The sequence below is a fragment of the Sorex fumeus genome, unplaced genomic scaffold (genome assembly GCF_029834395.1).
Source record: "Sorex fumeus unplaced genomic scaffold, SorFum_2.1 ptg000051l, whole genome shotgun sequence".
Classification (NCBI taxonomy): Eukaryota; Metazoa; Chordata; class Mammalia; order Eulipotyphla; family Soricidae; genus Sorex; species Sorex fumeus.
The window spans coordinates 11,545,284-11,559,863 of NW_026606108.1; the positions used below are offsets into that span (position 1 = coordinate 11,545,284).

The following is a 14,580-nucleotide window of genomic DNA, read 5'->3' on the forward strand; positions in this document are numbered from 1 at the left end:
GAAACCTTATATGGTACTGGAAATGGAGACTGGGTTGGCTGTGTGCAAGGAAGGTACTGACTCTAATTTCTTTCTTTTTTTACTTAATAAAGTTTTTATTTTTCAAAATATACAGTTGGGACCTGCTCACGCATCTTCCCTTGCAGCTGGGGCGTCCCCACCCTTGGTGTTTCTGGTGTAAATTACTTGAGCTCTGTGCTTTGAAATCAGCTTATTAAATCTTTTACTAAGAAGCTCCTGAAGGGAAGCTCTGGCCAAGGACCCCCGAATCTTCAGCCTCTCAGACACAACAGCAGGGGTGATAAGCTTCTAGATGGGGACTTCCTTGCACAGCTTGTCATAGGTGGCTTTGTCAAACAAGACGAGGTTATTGAGCTTGTCCCGAATTTTGCCTTTGGACCACTTCTTTTTTGCCTTGCCCCCAGATTTGTCACAGGGTCTTTGTCTTTCTTGGCCAACTTTCTGGCATCTTTCTTTTTCTTGTCATCTTTGGGAGGCATTGTGAAGCTCGGAGGGCAGCAGCCAGCTCCGCAAGCGCGCTAAGATGTCGGACAAAAGGCTCTTTTTATTTTTTTTTAATGCAAAATATTACTAAAGAAGAATGTTTTCTGGGGTTGGAGCAATAGCACAGCGGGTAGGGTGTTTGCCTTGCACACGCTGCCAACCGGGTTCAATTCCCAGTATTTATTCCATATGGTCCCCTGAGCACCGCCAGGAGTAATTCCTGAGTGCAGAGCCAAGAGTAACCCCTGAGCATCACTGGGTGTGACCCAAAAAGCAAAAAAAAAAGAATGTTTTTTCTGTATTGTGCAACTAGGGCAGCAGGACCTAAGAAACTTTTTAAAAAATTTTTTTATTTATTGAATCACCGTGAGCTAAGAAACTTTTTATATAACAATATTACTTCAGAGACTATACCATTATCTAGGGACAACCTCGATATCAGGACAAAGAAGCATCAGTGATAAGTCCTATGATCTATCATATAATCTTCCTATATTCATTTCTATTTTTCTTCGCATTAAATTTTTTAAATTGGGGCCCAGAGATAGTAGAGCTGATAGGATGCTTGCCTGGCATGTGGCTGACCTGGGTTTGATCCCTGGCATCCCATATGGTCCCTAGAGCCCCTCAGGAGTGATCTCTGAGTTCAAAGTCAGGCTTACGCCAGGTGTGGCCCAACCCCAAACCTCATCTTCTTTTTAGAATAAAGATATCACATGTTTATTTGAATTGAAAGACGAAGTCATATTTTTTTTCTGGCAGAAACAAGTCAAAATTTTCTTGCTTTGGTTGACTGTACAAGCTGGTATTTTCAATTAGTAATATGGCAAATGTTTCCATAAACTAAATGAATCAAATCTTCAGTTTTAGAATTTGATAAAAACATAGTTAAAAACTGTTATCAGATAAATGATCTTTATTAAAACTCTAACATTGGAAAGATATATTAAAAGTAATAATGTTTTAATTTACCTAAACCATTTTGAATATCTTGGTTGCATTCAAGTGTGTCAGGGAAGTGTCAGGGGTGTAATTAGCAGTCACATAAGAAGTCTTGGTCAAATCTTATGGCATGTTTCCCAGAAATTGAGGAAGCCAATTATTCTAATGACTTGAATGTTTGCTTAAAACAAAACTGAGGGAGAATCTAATTGAGGTTTTAGTTTATATAGTAATCAGAATAACTGATTTTTAAAGTTAATTTGAAAGAGCTCAAATAATTAAGTGACATTGTTGTAGCAAAATCCCTTCCATTCTCAAAGTCTCTAATTAATGGCATTTACGTACACAAACATTTTATACTTACTGATTTATGTACTTTAGTTTTGGGGGGCTCACACCTGGCTGTGCTCAGGGCTTACCCCTGGCTCTGTGTTCAAGACCTCCTGGCAGGGCACCCAGGACCATATGGGATGCCAGGGATTGAACCAAGGTTGGCCACGTGCAAGCCAAGTACCTTATCCGCTATACTATCTCTCTGCCTCCCTGTAAAATTTTTTTTTAAAAAAAAAGAACAAATAAAGGATCCAAGGAACTCCCCATGTTTGGGCCCTAGTATTGAATGGTGTTAGTTGCTGAATATCGCCAAGAGGGCCCCAAACTTCCTGGGTATTGCTTTGGAACCTCTCCCATCCTTGCATCCTGTTAGTTTTGAAGACATAAGACAGATATTGAATTCTGTTTCAAGTTAGCAATAAGGAATACTCATTCATAGGGTGGGGAGATAGCTCAAAGGTCTGGAGCACATGTCTTACATACATGAGGTCCTCATTCAATCCCTGACATTGTGTGTCTCCCTTCCCTGAACACAACTGGTGTAGTGGCCACTAGGACCACCAACCCTAAGCATCCGAGCTGTGAGCACCTGCATTTTTGGTCTGAGAATTACTAGAAGTGACCCTCAGACTACCTTAATACTTCACCCCTGGAGATCCACTACTTTCACAATAAAAAGGAGAGAAATATTCATTCATATATCTATTTTTATAGCTATGTTTAATGGTGAATAGAGGTTTAAAAAAGTCTATACCACCTATGCCAGATGAAAATCTCTCAAATATTAAAAAAATATTTAAAAAAAAGGGCTAGAGCGATAGCACAGCGGTAGGGCGTTTGCCTTGCACGCAGCCAACATGGCCGACCCGAGCTCGATTCCTCCGCCCCTCTTGGAGAGCCCGGCAAGCTACCGAGAGTATCTCGCCCGCACGGCAGAGCCTGGCAAGCTACCTGTGATGTATTCGATATGCCAAACACAGTAACAACAAAGTCTCCAATGGAGACGTTGCTGGGCCCGCTCTAGCAAATCGACGAACAACGGGAGGGCCTTTACTTACTTACTTACTTACTATTAAAAAAAATGATTTCACGAATTACGAGGCAACATGGTTTGCAGTACTCTCGATATTTATGTTTTTGATATACAAAGTTTCTGCACCTTCACCACCACAAAAATGCCCCAAGCCCTCCACCACAGTCACTATGTCACTTATAATCTATTTCATCCCTCTGCCTCCTCCACCCTCTCCCCCACTCCCTTGCTTGGTAACCTCAAATCTGTTATCAGAGTCCAAAGATTTGTTTTCACTGGACGCTTGCCATTCCCTAGTTTTGTTTACACCACATATGAGTGAGATCAGCCAGCATTTGTCCTTCTTATGACACAGTTCACTGAACATGACTCACTCTAGTTCCATCCATGTTGTAACAAAGTAAATTTCATCTTTTCTTATAATCAAGAAGTGTTCTGTTGTGTATATACCACAATTTCCTTACCTATTTATCTATCATTGGATATATGGGTTGTTTCTAGATCTTGGCTATTGTGAAGAGTGCTGCAGTCAACAAAGATGTATACATGTCTTTTGGAGGGAGGGGGTGGAGGGGTATGCCTGGCAGTGCTCAGGGCTACTCTAGCTCTGTGCTCAGAGATCACTCCTGGCAGGACTTGGGGGGACTATACGTGGTGCCAGGGATCAAACCCAGATCAGCTTCATCCTATCTGCTGTTTTCTTTTTATCTGCATTTATTTATTTATTTTACTGAATCATTGTGAGATAGACCCTTATAAAGCTGTTCATGATTATATTTCAGTCATACAGTGTCCCAACACCCATCCCTCCACCAGTGTACATTTCACAGCACCAGTGTCCCCAGGTTCGCTCCCATCACCCAACTGCCAGTCCCCAGCCTGCTTCTATGGCAGGCACTTTTCTTCTCTCTGTGTCTCTATCTCTCTCGTTGTGTCTCTGTCCCTGTCTGTCTGTCTGTCCCTCTCTCTCTCTCTCACCTTTTGGGTATTGTGGTTTGCAATATTGATACTGAAAGGTTATCAAGAATATCACTAGACAATAAAAAAGTAAAAAGAAAAACAAATTTATGGACACAACTTTTTTTAATTATTAAAAAAAAGAATATCACTAGAAGTGACTCTCAGGCTAACCTACTTTTGTTTTTTATTTTTTATTTTTTTGCTTTTTGGGTCACACCCGGCAATGCTCAGGGGTTACTCCTGGCTTTGCACTCAGGAATCACTCTTGGCGGTGCTCGGGGGACCATATGGGATGCTGGGAATCGAACCCGGGTCGGCTGCAAGGCAAACACCTTACCCGCTGTGCTATTGCTCCAGCCCCTAACTTAACCTACTTTTAATACTCAGTTCTTGGCCAGCGTGATCATTCCCTCTGCTGTACTATTGCTCCAGCCCAGGAGTTTTGTGTTTTACCACTGAGGAGAGTAACTTGCCTGTGTTACTTGGGCATTGGTGGAGCATGAAGGATTGAAACTCAAGCCACTCAACCCTCTTACACACACATATCTCCAAGCTGCCAGTTTGCTCAGCTCTGCTTGGCCTGATCCAGCAGACCACAATTTCCAGGCCAGGTGTACTTTTAGGGTGTGTCTGAATACCTGCACAGGTTGATTGGGGTGTTTCTGGGGTGAGCCAGGAGTCAGGGATCAGTGCCACAAGCTTCCCAGCTAAGTGAAAGAGATATCTGCCTTGAGGGTGGACGACGGGGTGGGGGGACGGCAGAAGCTTGAACCCAGGGCTTCCTCCACATGGAGCAAGTACTCTGCCACTGAACTGCATCCTGGAACTGAAAATCATCTTATGCGATGGTCACAATGATGACTGGGCAGGTGCAGTTCACTGACCATCACAAACTGCTAACATTGGACTGTTTTGGACCCACCAAAGCAGAATTTCACAGGCTCCAGTCAAAGATGATGATCTCACTTTACAAGTGAATGAAGTAGATTTCACATCATTTCTAAGAGCCATAAGCAAGGGTTTTCAATAAAGTAAATGAGGATCAGGATGATAACACAGAGGCTCAGGCACTTGCCTGGCTTGTGGCCGATCCCATTTCATACCCCACGTATGGTTCCCCTAGCGCCTCCAGGAGTAATCCCTGAGCACAGAGCCTTCAGTAAGCCCCTAGCACAGCCAGGTATGACATAAACGTTCTGGTCCTCTCCCCCCCAAAAATGGTAAATAAACATTGGCTTTAAGTCAACAGCTCCATTCACCCCTAACACAAGAGTCAGCCTGTCCTTTACGCTTTGAAGCCAGACACCAATGTCTCCTTTCTGGCTCTGTAAGTCCTGAGTGGCATTTTCTTCCAGTAGAAAGCAAATTTCTTTGTCTCCTCTCATTTTCTGCTCAGTGTAGCTGTTTTCCTCAATGACCTCCCCTCAAACAAAAAAGTTAGCAATGTGGGATGCTTTGTTTCCCATGAACACCTGACAGGCAGGGTCCTAATTGACCTTATTTCTCCATTGTTGTGTCTAAAGGAATAGGGCAGCCCCAGGAAATGGAGATGGAGGGATGGAAAAATTGCCGGCGGATGGAGCAGGTCCACATACAGTTATTGATCTACTTCACTGTCTTTTGTGGGTGCAGTTTATGGTGACCTAAAACAAGCGCAATAGTAAAATCAAAGATCCCTGGTCACAAATCCTCATGACAGTCATAATAATGAGAAAGGCTGAAATGATGAGAATTGCCCAAACATCCCAGAGTTGGTAAGTGCATGCAGGCTCTTTGGGAAATGGCCTGATGGGTTGCAGATCTTTATTCGCCAGCGTGGTGACCTCTGACAAAGCAACGGAGAGCACGTGCGACCCGGTTTCCTTTCCCGTGATAACAGGCTACAGGAATGTCTGAATTCCCAGTGTCTAGACTGGCACCCCAGCCCTAGCCCCTAATGGGGGTGGGACTGGAGGGCAGGGGCTTGGGGAGCCTTTGCCCATGCCTAGGTGTCCTCAGGCACACTGGTCAGGCACACATCATGGCTCTGTTTATGAAACACTCGGAGAAATTCCCCAGCCCTGGGAGGGATCATCATATGACCTTTCCAGCCAAGAAGGGTCAGCACCTGGTGCCCTCCTGAAGGCGCACCTGGAAGCCCTTACAGAGAAGAGCATGTCCCAGGGACCCCTGTGTATCTCTCTTATGGAAAAAGCAGGTCACAGTCATGACACTTACATGCCCATGACACTTACATGCAACACTGAATGGATTTCTAAGAGGTTTCAGAAAACTAATTTACTTAGCAGAGAGGTCATTTGCCTTGCAGATGGCTGACTGGGGTTCAATCCCAGACACCCCCTATGGTCCTGCCAAGAGTGATCCCTAAATGCAGAGCCTTTAATGCAGAGTAGCACTGCAGCACTGTCCTCCCGTTGTTCAACGATTTGCTCGAGCAGGCACCAGTAACGTCTCCATTGTGAGACTTTGTTGTTACTGTGTTTGGCATATCGAATACGTCATGGGGAGCTTGCCAGTCTCTGCCGTGCGGGTGGGATACTCTCGGTAGCTTGCCGGGCTCTCTGTATGGGACAGAGGAATCGAACCCGGGTCAGCCGCTGCAAAGCAAACGCCCTACCCACTGTGCTATTGCTCCAGCTGTGCTATTACTCTGCTGTGCTATGCAGAGGAAGGTCTAAGAAACACCAGGTCAAAGTGTGGCCCCCAAACAAACAAAAATTTACTTAAGGAACAACTTTTGTGGGCTTTACTCACTCAAGGGCATTGAAAACTGTTACTTTTTCATAATCCTGGCCCCTGCCACTGGTGGCACAGTTCAGGAGCAAGCTGGGTTCAGAGCCCCAACCCTCTCTACCACCCCAGTCCCCATCCATTGGTCCCCACAGGTCAGGGGGACCCTGTCCTCCCTCTTACAGGTTTCTGACCGCCTTCCTGCCTGTCTTTGAAGTTCCAGGGGGTCCTAATGCCCACTCCCCATCTCATCTGTACCCATTGCGATGCCAGCTCAGAATTGAACAACCAAGGTAGTGCTCAAGATATTCTCTTGGATGGCCATGCCACTGTGTGCCAACCTGAAGCTTCTCAGTGTCTGATGCTCACTGCTCTGTTCTTTGTTGCTGTTTCTGCCTGAGGCAGAACCTCCCTGTGGTCCTACCCACTTCCTGAGGTCCCTCTAAGAGCAGATCTTTCCCCAATCCTGTCCCCCCCGACATCAAGCCTTGTCCCAGACACCATTCAAAGGGGATTGCGGCCTAACCTCCAACAGGGATATGAGCTGTTCTTGGGAGAGAAGCAAAACAGCTTAGCACAGTGGTGTCTTTGGCCCTTCCCACAGATATGCCCTGTCGGTAGCACCAACAGTTCTGGGAGTGACCAGAGAGAAATGTCGTGGCCAGAGGGTGGCTGGGACACACAGTTCTACTCTGGATAGTAGAGAAGGCAGCTGGGAGAGGCTGGGAACAGAGCAACAGAGGTGACATGTGTAAAATGCTCCAGGAGAGTGACAGTGATGACCTTCATGCATATACCCAGAGCACCAGCACACATGCATTGTGTGGGTGCTAGGCCAAGAGTTTTACATACGTGTGGGTCTGTTAGTATAGAGAGGGAAGCTGAGGCCTTGAGAAGTAGATGCAATCTCTCTGTATCAGTCTTATCCTTGCAGAGGCAGGCTTTACACGTCCTTTGACGCCAAAGCCGGACCTTCAGACACAGTAGGAGTGGGTGATTCCTCTACTCACAAAGGGGTACAGAGCCAGAGAGAAAGCACAGTGGGTAGGAATTGATCCTTAGTACCCCACACCGTCCCCTGAGCACTGCCAGGAGTGATCCCGGAGCACAGAGTGGCGAGTGATCCCTGAGCACAGAGCCAGGAGTCAGCTTTGAGTGCTGCTGGGTATGACCGCCCCTCCCACCCCAAACCAAAGAACAAAAAAGAAAAAAGAAAAATAACAACAACAACAACAACAACAACAAAAGCCAGACAAAGGGGTGCAGAGCTGGAGAGGCGGGTGGAGTGAAGCAGCCTTGCTCCTTCACTGGCTCTGCACTCATGGCTGGTATCTTTGTGCCCAGGGCCATGATGATGACCGCGTGCGACCTCTCAGCCATCACCAAGCCCTGGGAAGTACAGAGCAAGGTACGGTCCCTCCTTTCCCGCTCCCTGTCCTGGTGGCAGTGGACTTAACTCCACTGCACTCTGCAGGTGGCCGCTTTGCGCCCCCATCCTGCTTTACCAAGACAGCGAGGTCACTGGGGGACCATGTTGTCAGTGAAATGAAGTTGCGGGGGCATGCAGGGTGAGCGCTCCAGTTTGCTGGGCTGGAAGCCCCAGTGGGCTTGGAGGATGCGGGTCCCACTGACCGCACTGGGCTGGGTTGCCTGTTGCAGGTAGCTCTCCTGGTGGCTGCTGAGTTCTGGGAACAAGGTGACCTGGAGCGTGAGGTGCTGCAGCAGAACCCCATCGTGAGTAAAGTGGGTCGTCTCCCCGTGGGGTTGGGGCATGTCCTGAGGAGGAACTGTGTCTCTCAGCAAAGGATGTGGAGGACCCTGCCATGCAGATGGCCTTCCTTTCTTTCTTTCTTTCTTTCTTTCTTTCTTTCTTTCTTTCTTTCTTTCTTTCTTTCTTTCTTTCTTTCTTTCTCTCTCTCTCTCTCTCTTTCTTTCTTTCTTTCTTTCTTTCTTTCTTTCTTTCTTTCTTTCTTTCTTTCTTTCTTTCTTTCTTTCTCCTGCCACACTTGATGGTGCTCAGGGGCTACTCCCAGCATAATGCTCAATGTCACTCCTGGTGATGCTTGGAGGACCAAGTGGTGTCAGGAACCCAATTGCCTACAAAGTCAGCCTTCAGTCCTTTGAGCCATGTCCTTGGCCCAAGATGGCCCTCTGCTAAGAGTGTGGTTCCAGGAGCGCCATCTGCCTTGCTGCTTGAGAACAAATGAGGGAAGCCTGGACCTAGAAGCTCCCAGGCTGGCCTCAGCAACATGCCCTCCTGCATCTGGGCCCTGATGGAGCTTGGGAACCCACAGAGGCATCCTCAGCTTCCTCACCTCTGCCGAGACCAACAGGTCTCCTGATGTTGTTCCTGCAGCACGGAGCATGCTGGAAGGAGCTGTCAAGAAACTGTCCAAGATGACAGCTTGGCTGGGATCCTCGGGCCCTGAGGACCAGTTAGAGGAGCCACCAAGGGCCTGAGCTAGGGCAGGGAGGGAGAGACAGGCCAGAAATGGGGAAGGGGACAGGGGATAGAACTCCATGGAGATGTGAGAGGGATCTGTGGTGAATGCAGAGGCCGGGGGGGGGGGGGGCTTTGAAGAACCAATATGTCTTTTGGTTTTGTTTTTTGACTCTTTCTGACTTGGGGGTCACACCCAGCGGTGCTCAGGGGCTGCTCCTGGCTCAGTGCTTGGGGGTCCATGAGGTGCTGGGGCTCAAACCCAGGCAAGGCAAGAGCTCCGGGCTGTTGAGCCACATCCTTGGCCCAAACAGCCTCTTGAACTTGAACAGCAAGCTGCAGATTTGTGTCTCTTTTCTCTTAGACTTTGTTCAAGGTAGACAGAATTGTCGATAAACTTTGACCACCCTTCAGTCAACTTGTTACCATTACAATTAATTCATTACCATCTACCATTCTGGTTTGATCCATCCATCCATTCCACTTATTCATGCTCTTTATGTGTTTTTTTTTCTTTCTGGCACAAAGTATAGAAAAGTACGATTCAGGCATTGTCATTTCATCCATAATTAGTTTTCAACTCTGGGATAAGAACTTAAAACAGAGACCAGAGAGATAGTACCAGGGGTGGGGTCATTACCTTGCCATGTGGCTGAGCCACATTTGATCCTGCACCACATGCAGTTCCCCAAGCCAGCCAGGTGGGTGAGCACAGAGCCAGATGTAACCCCTGAGCACTGCAGAATGTGGCCCCCAAACCAAACAAACAAGAACATAAAACACCCACCATCACTCCTCCACATACATACACAAGCACAATGCATCATCACGTGGAATTAACAATGATCCTTTGATAGCACCTGTCTCTGCTCATTTTCCCTGCTTGAGTAATAAGAAGCAGTGAGTTATTTGAATTAGAATCCAGTCAAGGCGCAGTTCCTCATTGTCATGTCTCTTGAATCACTTAAGCAGCAGTGACATCTGGTTTATTGTTCAGGGGTGAGAGTTTCATATGTTGAAGACGGCAAGTCTTGTGTCGTGTGTCCAGCATTCTGGATTTTGGCTGAGGTCCACACAGTGGGTTGCATCCTTCTGGGGACTTTGAGTAGATTTCTCTATTGCCCTTTTTCCTGCAAACCTCTAAGATGTTCACTGGAAGGTTGCTGAGTTTAGGGTTTGATGGGGGCCCTGATCAAGCAGTGGACACTCTCTCCCTCTGCAGCCCATGATGGACAGAAACAAGGCAGATGAACTCCCCAAGCTCCAGGTGGGCTTCATCGACTTCGTCTGCACCTTTGTTTACAAGGTAGGCCCTGTGCTTCCTCAGGCCCAACCTGATGATTTCAGGACATCTGAGATGCCAACACAAATGTTGCCCCCAGCCAGGGACAATGGTGGGATTGTCCAAGTGCTTTTCCTCTAAGGAGGCATTTCTGCAAAAAGGCCCTGTGCTGGGGTCACTGCCAAGGGTGTGGGGCATTCCCAGAGGGGCCCCTGAGTTCCTGAGAGGACTGACCTGGCAAACTACTTGCAGCCACAGGCTAAATGTCCGGGACTGTCCCTGCCACTGGCTGGGAGATGGTCCAGGCTTCTTCCAGGCGTGGTCACAACCTAGTCTGTGGGCGTGCCGCTCTCTAGTGACCCACACCAGGCCATAGCCAGGGTAGGTGGGAGGAGAGGGGGGCCCCTTCCTACCAGGAGACCCCTCTCAACACTCAGGACCCTCACCACCCTCATGCCCAAGAGTTTCTGCAACTCAGAAGCAGTAAGGTGCTTCCTAACTACCCAGGCTGTGTTCAAAGCGCCCCTCTAGAGCTAGGTAGATGCAAGAGACTTCTCCAACCCTCTTGACAGAGCACTTGTGCATCTTAGTGCTTTGCATCTTGGGGTGCAGGGGCATATTCTGAGGGAGGGAGGGGGGAAAGAGGGCTGGGAGCTCCCAAGAGGGAGCTGACTTGCCTGGGGCATCCAAAGGGGCTAGCCTGGGAAGTGATGGATGGAGTGGTGTGGGGAGAAGTGGGGAGGTTCCGTGTGAAGTCAAAGCTGTGTGACATCCAGAAGGAGGTCACAAGGCACAGGACCTGGAAGGGTGCAGCCCAAATGAAGGAATCTGGGCGTTGGGGGTGGGGTGGCCCTGCAGAGCTCTAAGCAGGAGTGCCCCCTCCCCTCCCAGCACGGAGACCCCCTCGCCCCTTCCCACAGGAGCATCCTCCCTTGCAGGAGTTCTCCCGTTTTCACGAGGAGATCACGCCCATGCTGGACGGCATCACCACCAACCGCAGGGAGTGGAAGGCACTCGCTGACGAGTATGACGCCAAGATGAAGCTGCTAGAGGAGCAGCAGCAGCAGCAGCAGGCGGCCAAGCCAGGTTTGCAGGAGGGGAGCCTGGTGCCCGCTCCCCAGGGGCTCCCGGGGGCTCTGCCTCAGCACCTCGCCGCAGCCATGCTTCTCCACAAGTCCCCCTGCTGTCACGCGTGTTCGCTTAATCAAGCACAGGAGGCAGTCCATGATGGGGGAGCAAGGAGGTCTTTATTGCCCGGGCTGATCAGATCCGGGGGGTCTAGGCTAGACCAGCACCTGAATCCTTCGGCAAAGCTCAGGGGTCCCAGAGCCTGTGTGTGTGTGTGTGTGTGTGTGTGTGTGTGTGTGTGTGTGTGTATGTGTGTGTGTCCAGGGCTATCAGTCCGGTTTCAGGGAGTTTCCTAAAATCAGTGTTTTCTTAGCCTGGAATAAATGCAGACAGGCTGGTCATCTTTCTAAAACTTTCCATCCCCAAGCAAAATCCTCTTTCTAAAGGACATTCTAGAAATCAGTTATAAAACCAAAGATGCGTAGGATAGATTTTTTTCATCATAATGCCCATTTTACATGGGGGGGTGGGGCGCCCTGGGTTGTGCGGGGGGGTTTCAGAGGTGTCACAGCCAAGTCATCACCGTCACCGTTGAAAGCCATCTGTCACCATTGAAAGCCATCTCAGGAGCGTCTGGCTTGACGTGGGGCCCTGCCTATCCTGCCAGCAGGAACTCACCACTTTTCGTGAGAGTTCCTGAGAAAAGGAACTCCTGAAATTGAAATCATCTCCTTGCTCAGCTTCTCCTAGCGGCCCACAGCCAGGAGGAATCTCTGTTCCACTTTTGGGGCGGGCGGTGTGCAGGCACACAGTCCTTCCCCAACCCTTGCTCCCACGATCGTGCTCAGCCTCGGTTTCCTGTAGGCAGTGTGCCTACTTTTATTTTTTATTTTTGGGTCACACCTGGCAATGCTCAGGGGTTACTCTTGGCTCTGCACTCAGGAATTACTCCTGGCGGTGCTTGGGGGACCATATGGGATGCTGGGAATCGAACCCGGGTCAGCCGCGTGCAAGGCAAATGCCCTACCCGCTGTGCTATTGCTCCAGCCCCCAGCGTGCTGGTTTGCCGCACCTTCACGACCCCCGAAAGGCCCCAGACTCCCGCCTCCGCCTCACCCTCGACCTCCGCCACCCCTAGCCCAGCCCCAGCCCGCGCCTCCTCTCACCTTGCTCTTTCCGGTACAGCTGCAGCCTCTGCCGGGAACCAGGCAGGGAACAGCCCCAAGCCGGCTGGGGCCGCACCCACGTCCAAGTCCTGCTGTCTCCAGTAGCGCCCCGGGCTCAGCCCCTGGCAAGGCCAGCCGAAGACCACACACCTGGAGATGTGAAGCTCGTAGGAGAAAGAGTATCCAGCTTCCGTTTACCTAATAGCTTGTAAAGATTTTTTTTTTCAGCGCTAGGAATTAATTCTGCATTAAGCAAAACCGACATTCTAGCTTCTATAGACCTCAATTAAACCTATGATTAATGCCACGTTCATTAGCTTGTAATTATTTGTGGTGTTTTATTTTCATTTTCTGTTGTCGTTTTGCTTTCATTGTTCAGTTTCCTTATAAACATCTTCCATCATGTTCAAAAGCAGAAATTGTACCAGAAGCCCCATCTTCTCACCGTCACTCAGAGCCTAACTAACCCTATCACTCAGTCTAACAAGCGTTTATCACAATTACTTCATCTGTTTTCCTAACCTTCTTTTCCTCCTTCCTTGCTTCCCCTTTCTTCTTTCTTTCTTCTCTCTCTTCTTTCATTTATTTTTAATTTATTTAAACAAATTTTTTTTATAATGTAGGAGTACTACTATTTATTCAGCCACTGATTAAGCAGGCATGAATTCCACATTACTTTTTAAAAAAATTTTCAAAATTTTATATTCATAAAGTTGTTCACAATTGTTTCATTCAATATTTCAATACCCATCCCACCACCATTACACCTTCCCACCACTATTATTTTAAAATTTCCCACCACCACCCAAGCTTGCGCCATAGGCAGGTGCTGAATAATTTATTTTGTATGCTTGTTATGAATAGTATGAGATGTTATGCAACCACAAAAGCAGCGGAGTGCTCCTGGATTTCTAAAATTTTTAAAATATTTTGGGTCCGGAGGCATCTCTGAGGCGTGCTGCTCTCCTCCGAGATTCATTTGTGAGTCTCTGAATCATGGCCATTAATGCGTTTAAATGGCCTTGCTTTTTATCGTTCGAGACTTATTTATGGGTCTCTGAAGCAAGGCCGATACATGAGCTTATATATGTATCGAGCTGGCAGTGGTTTGTGGGCGTGACTACGGCTATTTGATTGATTGATTGTTGGGGTCCAGCTAGATGCAAAGCAGCAATTTTAGGGTATCAGGAAGCCTGAAGTTTCCATCAATGGCTGCTGATGCACTTGCTCAATAGGTGCAGGTTGACCTGTTGGGTGGCAACGTACCCCCCTCCCTTTCTTTTTTCTGTTTGGGGGCCACACCTGGTACTACTCAGGAGCCACTCCTGGCTTGGTGCTCTGGGGTCACTCCTGGCAGTGCTCTGGGGACCACATGGGGCTGAGGACTGAATGACTCCTGACTCTGAATTCAGTGATCACTCCTGATGGTGCTCAAGAAGCCATATGGGGGGCCTGGGATCGAACCTGCGTCAGCTGCATGCAAAGCAAGTGCCCAACTCTCAATACTACCTTTCCAGTTCCCCATTCCACATCTTTTTGGGAGATGTGGGCACTTCCTGACAGAATCAATCTTGTCCTGGCAAGAGACATACCCAGTGAGGTGGGTGCTGGGCCTAGTTTTCTGGTGCATCACTACAGAACCAAGGACCTGGGTTCTTCCCAGCGCTGTGGGTGCTGTCAGCAGATGGAGTATCAGTCCTTTTGTGGGCAGGGGCTCTCCTAGGATGACCCACACCCACCGGCTGGTCCACAGCAGCTGTTTAGGCCTGGTCACTGGGGCCTGATAGGGGACAGTCTGGTCCTGCTGAACTCCAGCCTCCTGGTGGGCAGAGCCAGGCTGTTGGCATCATGACTCAGTTTCTCCTCTGTTGCTCCCACCGTCTCCTTCCTCTCTGAGGTGTCAGGCCCAAGGATGCATCCTCAGAAACCTCGAAGGGCCAGTGCCAAGGCTGCTTTCTGGGCAAGCTGATTTGTCGTACCTCTCCCTCATGTGTCATTCACAGCTTATTGGCTGTGAATGACACGTGACTGGTGCAAACAAACTTCGTTCCTTGATCATGTTTCTCCCATCTCCAATGACAGTGGGGCTTCCCACACTTTCTCCTTACCAGGGATCTGCTGC

At 48.5% G+C, this 14,580-nt stretch overlaps 1 protein-coding gene and 1 pseudogene across 2 annotated transcripts in view; one reads left to right on the forward strand and one right to left on the reverse strand.

Moving 5' to 3' along the window:
* The window catches only part of PDE6A (phosphodiesterase 6A), a 66,749-nt gene extending 54,186 nt beyond the window's left edge, over positions 1–12,563 (forward strand). For both annotated transcript variants that reach the window (XM_056124597.1, XM_056124598.1), the window contains 5 exons: positions 7,847–7,910; positions 8,162–8,236; positions 10,165–10,248; positions 11,163–11,310; positions 12,484–12,563. In XM_056124597.1, the coding sequence (XP_055980572.1) occupies positions 7,847–7,910; positions 8,162–8,236; positions 10,165–10,248; positions 11,163–11,310; positions 12,484–12,563 (451 nt within the window). The remainder of the gene's footprint in view (positions 1–7,846; positions 7,911–8,161; positions 8,237–10,164; positions 10,249–11,162; positions 11,311–12,483) is intronic.
* LOC130032924 (40S ribosomal protein S25-like) lies at positions 123–500 on the reverse strand (annotated as a pseudogene).
* Positions 12,564–14,580: the final 2,017 nt, after the last annotated feature.